The 8670-nt window shown below is 40.5% G+C and overlaps 1 protein-coding gene across 1 annotated transcript; it reads left to right on the forward strand.

Annotated features, from left to right (window-relative positions):
- The first annotated feature begins 5624 nt into the window (after positions 1-5624).
- On the forward strand, positions 5625-8407 carry LOC120045845 (spermatogenesis-associated protein 48). Its single transcript, XM_038990779.1, has 5 exons — positions 5625-6015; positions 6421-6502; positions 6730-6868; positions 7207-7248; positions 8366-8407. Exons 1-5 carry the CDS (start codon positions 5625-5627, stop codon positions 8405-8407), a joined length of 696 nt encoding a protein of 231 aa, XP_038846707.1.
- Positions 8408-8670: the final 263 nt, after the last annotated feature.

An 8670-nucleotide genomic window follows, 5' to 3' on the forward strand; every position in this document is an offset into this window, starting at 1 on the left:
TCAATCACTAATGAACACTGCGTGAAGAGAGGAAGCATGTCTCCGTCTCCCCTTCTCCCAAAAGTAACTGCCTAATGGATATTGGGGATTCAATCTAGCTCTATCCATCATGGCTTGTTTTCCGTCCAGATGGGTGAATGATACGATAAGGACTACACATCTTCTAGGACAACACCGTCTCCTCCAGAGAGAGGCAGCCAAACTCCGGTGTGACCTGATTACCGAATGCATTCCAGGTGGTTCAGTAACGAAGAGCATTGTTTTGATCGGCACACCTGCGTAACTAGCTGTCAGTCAGATTGCAGGGAGGACTGTGTTATTGTAAAGAAAGCATTTATAACCCACCATTTTATATGGCCCTCGTATTGTAATTCATCATCTAACACTTGATACGCGCTGTCAGAGCACACAGTGCATATATTACTTGGCTTACAGTAATATCGATGGCCCATCTTCTCCCCTGCGGGTACCTAGTTTGTGAACAACACAGGTGTGTCAGAATGAAATGCAAACAACTCTTGACATTTTTAACTGAGTCTTTCCTTAATGATATCAATCCTCCAGGTACCTGACAGCAATTATGGGGTAGAGAGTGACTGACTGAGGCAGTGCATTTGCTGCATTTAAGTTTCAAAAGCAGGTAATTCCACTTTGGTCGGTGGGAATGAAAACAGCTTGGCTAGGCAATAGTGGGGTTGTTTAATAATGGAAACAGAGGTCTCTGAAGACAAGTCCATTTCTCTGAGCAACAGAGAAAGTCCATTACCCTCGGGGTTTCTTTGCCTAATGCAAACTCGTACTATCTTAATTCAAAATCAGAGATGTATTATTGCAGACGGATAAAGAGCTTATCCACATCCAGAGTTGTCTCTTTCTTCTGCCTCACCTTTGGAAAATACTACACCAAAAATATATACCAGGAGAATGGGTCTGAGATTCCTTTGGGTAGATTGTTTCCTGGGAGCAATTTCCTATTGTTTCCTATGATAAACAATCTGAATATAGTTTGTTTCTGAGGAATAATTGATTGATTGATTTTCTGTAGCCTTGTAATGCTGGGTCATAGTCTACATATTAAAAACCAATTTGATTTAAGTCCAAATGGGTGTAAACATGGGCGCTTGGCAAAAATGTAATTCCATATTTCAGTCATAGACCATTGACCTAAACAGTTATACATATTCAGTCATTGCTGTTCTATTACTAAAATAATACATATTATTGGTTGATGTTGATGCATTCTTTTAGCAATAGAACAGCAATGACTGAATATGTGTAACTGTTTCAGGTCAATGGTCTATGACTGAAATTTGGAATTAAATTTTTGGCAAGCGCCCATGTTTACACCCATTTGTACTTAAATCAAATTGGTTAAAGTGTACTGTTAGCTAGCTAGCTAACGTTAGCTGGTTGGCTCGCTAGCTAACGTCACGTGCATGATCTTATTATTCGTATCTCAGAGCCATTTGCTTGGCTAGTTACAGCCTAATGTTAGCTAGCTAACATTGAACCTGGTTACTTGGCTACCTGCAGATTCATGCAGGGTAGTAACGTCATGAGTTGGGATTACGGTTCATTTTTTATCTGGTTAACTAGCTACATGTCTTAACAAAAGACTCCACTAAGTAACCATTTTGCGTGTGTTCGTAAATTCAATCTGGCCATCTACTCCGATTTCAGAGCACTCTCGTCTGACTGTGCAAGAGCGCAGAATAACTGATGAATTTACAAACGCTCAACATCTGTTGAATATGGCCGGTGTCAGTAAACGTTGGCAAAAAAGCGGAATTAAATTGTTGCCAGCAGCGTAGTTAGTCACCAACTCTCTGGATAACATGAAAACAGCCTAACCAGCTTTGCTAAAGCGAGAGAAAAAGTCAGAGTTTGGGTGGGGCTAAAGCTTAAGAGGTTGTGATTGATGCTGAATGGGTGTAGACAAAGAAGAGCTCTCCAGTAGGTACCAAAACATTCAAAGGCCATTTTTTCAAAAGTGAGGTTACAAGTTTATCAACTTTCAAAGCAGAATTACGTATCAATTGTTCCTCAAATGCAGTGTATGATATACCATTTTGTAGCTCTCGGTCTCTGCTTTTATCCAATGTAAAAAAAAAAAATTTTTTTAAATGTTGCTACATAAGACTGAATCAATTCTGTCGGTCACATATGGTTGGATTCTTTGCTAATAAATTAGTTTTTAACATTGCTTATGTATATTTGCATTATTCTTTGAAGCGCTATGCTTCAGTTGCATAATCCAGGTTAGGTTGAACACCCACTAGAAGCTTTAATTAGCAGTATGTTTAGTGGAAGACTCCACAGCTGAATTAGTGATGGGAATGAACAGGAGAAACTTAATGAGGTGACTCAACACATTTCTCCAGCAGGTAGACCTTTGTTTGCGTAGGTAGGCTCCTTACTTTTCTTTCGTGAGTTCTAACTACTCATGAATTCTTCATCTGTATGTACTGTATGTTTCCTAGTCTCTGACAGCTTCACCGAGCGTGACATTGGTATATGATGATTTTCAGTAATATTCAGCCTTGGGGAATCTGAACATTAACCATCATGCTCATACAGCGTCATGATGGCGCCTTAGAGGCTGGTTTGGGGAAATAATGTGTGTGAAAAGCTCCATATTAGAAGCATTATAAAGTGGAGATTTTTCACCCCCCACCTCCTTCATGAAAAATGTACAGAGGCATATTTATGACTTCATTGAACTAACTGAGTGTGACAAGTACAGAGCAGGAGCGACTGAGGGCAGGGAAGCAGTAGCACAATAAAGCCCTTGGCCACTCTCAGAGGACATGACTGCCCCTGGTGCTCATGGGAGTTTTCATCTAAGCATTCTGTTAGAATTTTTTTCTCCAGTGGTTGGAGGTACAACATGAGACAGAATCTACTCCATCCACTTTGCCCTGAGTCAACTCTTATGCATGGCCAGTGATCAATTCACTGCCTCTTTACAATATGATGCATACATCCCAAGTGCCATGACCTACAGCACGAGGCTATAAATATATGGCCATACATTTTCATGAGTTTAGATAGACATATGGACATACTGTACTCCAAGTAACCAGTACAAAAAAACACCATGTATGGACAGTGTTTGATTCTCCTTATTTCTAGCTTATATGTAAGTGCACATACCTCATGTATAAGGATCCCTATAGATCCTTATACAGATTTCTCTCAGGCCATCACAAGACCCAAGAGCTTCTTCTGGAATTCTCCACTATTTCCTTTTTTCCTTGTGGTGATCAGCTTTTCTGGCTAACTTACCACTACAGTATGTATTTATGTGTTACATTGAGACTTTGGAATTCCATTAATGATTAAAACAATATCCAATGAGTTATTGCTGGATCAGTTTTATTTCTAGGTTTGCTATGTACTCTTGAACCTAAGACCCCACAGATCCATGCCCTCCTAACAGTATCTGTCTCTCTTTCTCCCATCAAGATTGCCTGATCCGTAGGTGTCATTCTGGGTCACCATCAGTCTTCAGCCGGTTGTCTGATTGCTTAAAATAATCCCTGCCCAGGAGGAGAATCAACCCCACACACATTGCCTACGACAACAACACTGAAATCATGACTTTGCTTTTAATGACCCTCTGCATCACAACAGCTCCAAATTCCAAAGCTGCATTTTCTTACAGAGGAAGTGAGCCAGTTCAGATCTGTCGCTGCAGCGCGGTAGTGTCAGGCCCGACACGACGGGATAGATGTGAGATTCAAATCATTTCCGAGACCGCAGAGGAAGAGGAGAAAGAGGCAGACAAGCTGACTAATAGTAGAGAATTCTGTAACAAGGACTGCTTCAACGGAAATTTCTCACTCCAGAAATACCCACGTCCCTGCCAAAAATACTTTCATCCTGGGGCAAGGGGAGGGTTTCAATTCATTAATATCTTTTCCTGCTACATAACTGGAATTTTAAAAAACACATTAATTGAAATAAATGATGGGATATCATGTAGAATATATTTTGAATGGGAGTGTAATAAATAGGGAAATGGGTGGAATTCATTATTTGACCTCGGGAGTAATGGACATTGAACTTTTCAATATTATTCTATGCCAGGGCAAATATACTGTACTTGACACATACTACCTGACACATTCTACAAAAGGTATATTGACTTGGTAAATGGTTGCATTATTAATAAGGTAGGCCTATTCAGTTTTGTGAAAAGCCAGTGTCATTCGAGACACCCTTGAGTGGAGCACACTGTGAGAGACAGTGTGATTTTCACAGCACATAGTTATCAGAATAACGAATTAGGTTATTTTTAACCCAGCACTTTTTAACATGTACAGCTCTTGAGATGTTTACGTTCGCTAAAGACAGCCTGACTAAAGATCATCCATCAACAGACGTCACCGTCATCACTCTGACAGCCTAGATTAGAATGAATTATCGCTCAAGATCAGAGCATAAATAGGCCTTCATTTAGCCACAGTGAACAATTGAGATTGAGATGACCATATAATTGTAAGATAGTATTTAATACGGAAGAGTTTCAATTTATTTGCACAAACATTTACTTTTCAAATTGCAATTTTAGCAACCCAAGCATCTTCTAATGTATGGGCACTGAAGCAGATTGTATGTGATGTATTTTGCTCCACTGCACATAACAAAACAGCCCTTTGCAGTCAGAACAGCAATATCACCAGATCAAGCAATTTACAAATGAACAATCCTTGTGTATCCAATGTACATACTGTATTTGTCTTTCTTCAAATGGAAAGTCAGCTATTCCTTATGGTCATGACTGTCAGCACTATCTTAGTTTGAATTTTCAATGTGCAACTTTAATTTCCACACTGGATAGTTTACATGCAACAACTTAAAACGTATTATATTATTATCCCTTTACTGGTTTTGTCCAAGAAAAACTATCACATATCCACTAGGCCTAAATTGTAGGTCTACAATTACTATTAGGATACTGAATTGTCATATAGTGGATCTGTGCCTCCATCTAGTGACCATTTACAGGTATTGCTGAAAATAATACACATTAAATAAAACCAAAGATAAGGCCCGCTCTGCAGTGCATACTTTTAAGTGGGTAAATGTATTTGTTATTATTTTGAATTTCCTCCAAATTACAGGGGAGCTCCATTCTGCAAATTCTCCTTGTAATATCCTCCCCTGTGTTAGATAATTTTTGCTCCACCCCCACTCAAACCACCACCACAAATGCACATAAAGTGTTTTATAGCTAAACGATATTACAATCTAAATACATGTAATCTTATTCTTGTTTTCTCTCTCTGATTAAATCATTGATTTGCTTAAATCCTTGAAAGGGTGATCCTCTTTCCAAATCAGTAATTTGACCCAGCAGCCAACATAGCAGTCTCCAGGCAACAAGATACTCAGAAAGTCATGCCTGCCTTGACTTCGTCATAGTTATCCAACAAAGGCTCTGTGACTCAAGCAATCGTGGGTTTAATTTTTTTTTTTAAATCTTGGTCTGTCACTCGGTGTCCGATTAAACGATGGCTGGAGTGTGCGTTCCATCTGAGCCATCCTCTACGGATTTGCACCGGGTCAGACTTCTGCAATCAAATGTAAACCGAGTTAGTGCAAGATGGATGCACAGGCAAATGAACTTGCCCCGCGAGAGAGGTCCGGAGGGAAGATATTACTTTAACAGTTTACTAGAACAACAGAGGAGTGCATTCTCGAAATTCAACCTACTGGCCCATCCACCTGCGGACAACGCGCCCTTGGCGCCTTTACGAGATGAGGTCTTGTTGATTGATCCGTGCTCTGGGCATCTAAGTGCGGGGGCTGAGGTGGATTTGGCAACTAAAGGAAGACCTCAATTTATAGATATCCCTTATATTCCGTCTGGATTATGGGTCGCCCCCGGTTCCAGAGAAAGGCCCCAGACTCCTTCAGTCAGGCCATCAGCCGGGACATGCGACCTGTCAGAAAACAAGGCATGGAACTCAAGGTCAATGTCAGACGCAGCTCTTCGGGCCAGTCTTGGAGGTAAACATTTAAACTAACCTAGGCCTAATTATAAAGTCAAATGTGAAGTACACTTATAAGGCTAACAGCATAATACACATAAACCGACCCAATTCTTTAGGCGAATTTATTTATTGTTATAAAGACTATGTATATAAATCCAACATTTCATTGTAGCCTACTATGCCAAATAGGCTTGCAGATTCCCGCACTTTACTAGCCTGATATGTCGTCAACAGGTTGGACAAGTCATTCGAAGGTGAAACCAGGGCCTCCCAAAATGCCATGTACCGTGAAATCCTTCAGTTTTTTCCCTGAAAGAGAGAACCTGGTATAACCCTATACGTTTACATAATGATACATTTTCAACGGTTTCAAAGCAGTGAATTGAAATCTTGTTGAATGTGTATGTGTTTGATTTTGAAGGATGTCAGCCCCTCTGGCTCCAGTCAGTGGATAGAGAAGGCAGCACAACGTTATATCTACACTTCAGTGGCTCAGAGGTCAGGTGCCAACCAGGACCTTCATATTTTCTCTCAAACACATTGCGCAGCATAATATAGTCACTGTGTTCAATTCTGATATGTATCATATGGTTTCTTTGACCTTGTGCATGATCAAGACATTGCAACAATAGCATCCAGTTATATTCTAATTTGTGTACGCTTTTTTAATAAATCACAAATAGTGCAGGCCTAAGTGTGTCACCCTGCTTTGTAATATATTAACTTGTAGGGGCTATGAGGACGTCGGTTGGGACGCAAAATTACCGCGGCGCATGAAGCCCCCAGCAACCACCCTTGAGAAAATGGCGGACCCTGTGAATCAGCATTTCACCCAGAAGTGTTACCACAGCAAACCAGAGCTGTGGCAGGTGAGTGCATGTGTCTGGAAAATACACACAACACTGAAGTTCATTTAAATACTGTCCATCCCAGTTGAAATGAGAGGATTTGGTTTTAATGGGATACCCTAAACGAACAAATAATGCAGAAATAGTGCTGCCTCTAACTCTTCTCTAAGGCGATTGGAGCCCATTGGAACAGGCACCAGCTTCGTGCTAGGAATGAAGTGCGGAAACCTATAACATTGTGAGTGTTTTGGTCTGGCCTTATTTCATGATGTAATAACAAGAACTCATTTTGCTAGATTGTCTTGTTGGAAAAATAAGCCTGTTTCTTTGTTCTAAGATTGTTTCGTTTTATTTCACAGCACCAGTCCCTGCCCAAACACCTGTCAAATTCCATTGTATGGGTAAGAAGTTCTAGCCTCTGTTTGTGCTCTTGCCAACATTTTGTATTTTTCGATTTTTGTTATCTTTATTTCACATCAATTTGTTTGTTTGTAGGTTCCATGTGTAGGCTAAAGCAGTGCCTCTAAGGAAGAGTGAAAATGTGTCTCTGAGTGTGACTGGACTTGCTTTTTTGTGTGTCCTCTTTATGTTATTGGAGTGGTGTGGTGGGGTCCATGAACATGGACAACATAGATAAGACAGGATATGACTTCTACCCCTTGACTATGCAGCGGACCACTTTGCCCCCATACACTCCCACGGCACAGTATGTATCTTCATGATGTACCTCCGCTGATCATTATACCACACTGCCCAATATAAGGGAAAGGGGGATACCTAGTCAGTTGTACAACTGAATGCATTCAACTGAAATGTGTCTTCTGCATTTAACCCAACCCCTCTGAATCAGAGAGGTGCAGCGGGCTGCCATAATCGACATCTAATTCTTTGGCATCCAGGGGTTAACTGCCTTGCTCAGGAGCAGAACAACAGATTTTTACATTGTCAGCTCGGCGATTCAATCCAGCAACCTTTCGAGCCCATAAATGCTGATGCTCCAGATACTCAACTAGTCTGAAGAAGGCCGGCTTTATTGCTTCTTTAATCAGAGCAACAGTTTGCAGCTGTGCTAACATAATTGCAAAAGGGTTTTCTAATGATCAATTAGCCTTTTAAAATTATACACTTGGATTAGCTAGCACAACGTGCCGTTGGAATGCAGGAGTGATGGTTGCTGATAATGGGCCTCTGTACGCCTATGTAGATATTCCATAAAAAATCAGCCGTTTCCAGGACAATAGTCATTTACAACATAAACAATGTCTACACTGTATTTCTGATCTATTTTATTTTATTTTAATGGACAAAAAAATATGCTTTTCTTTCAAAAACAAGGACATTTCTAAGTGACCCCAAACTTTTGAACGGTAGTGTACATCAATTTTTTCCATTGTACAGTGGACTATATGCAATTTATGAATAATGTACAAATGTACAATATTTTTGTCCCAGCCGCCCCACCATCCCTGGCTATACCGGCAAGGCTCACTATGATGGTGCTCGGTCCTCTGGGTTCAGTCTGCCTCTTCTACCCAGCTCTGCCCCATGGTGAGTCCCTAGTACCCTACATGTAGTCATACACAATGATTCATTACCATATTACATATATGTCAACCTCATTCAGCTGTGTGGGACATACAGTATGTGAAACAAGTGTATTTTTTCCCATTCACATTAGACAAGGATTACCACTATAATCCATTAGAGGGCATCCTAAACTCTCTAACAACATCTGCCTCAGGCTACGTCGATGACTGTGAACCCCAAGGCATCCATGGGCTTGCCAGTGATTAGACTGACAATTCCTTGATAACAAAATTAAT

The sequence above is a fragment of the Salvelinus namaycush genome, chromosome 4, assembly GCF_016432855.1.
Source record: "Salvelinus namaycush isolate Seneca chromosome 4, SaNama_1.0, whole genome shotgun sequence".
Lineage (NCBI taxonomy): Eukaryota > Metazoa > Chordata > Actinopteri > Salmoniformes > Salmonidae > Salvelinus > Salvelinus namaycush.

What these genes read in the sequence shown, in the direction of transcription:
- LOC120045845 (XM_038990779.1), top strand. Translation starts at nt 5,625, where the DNA reads ATGAACTTGCCCCGCGAGAGAGGTCCGGAGGGAAGATATTACTTTAAC. An exon ending in TCTTCGGGCCAGTCTTGGAG is followed by an intron (nt 6,016 to 6,420) that starts GTAAACATTTAA and finishes TTGATTTTGAAG; the next exon opens with GATGTCAGCCCCTCTGGCTC. An exon ending in TGTCAAATTCCATTGTATGG is followed by an intron (nt 7,249 to 8,365) that starts GTAAGAAGTTCT and finishes CTCTGGGTTCAG; the next exon opens with TCTGCCTCTTCTACCCAGCT.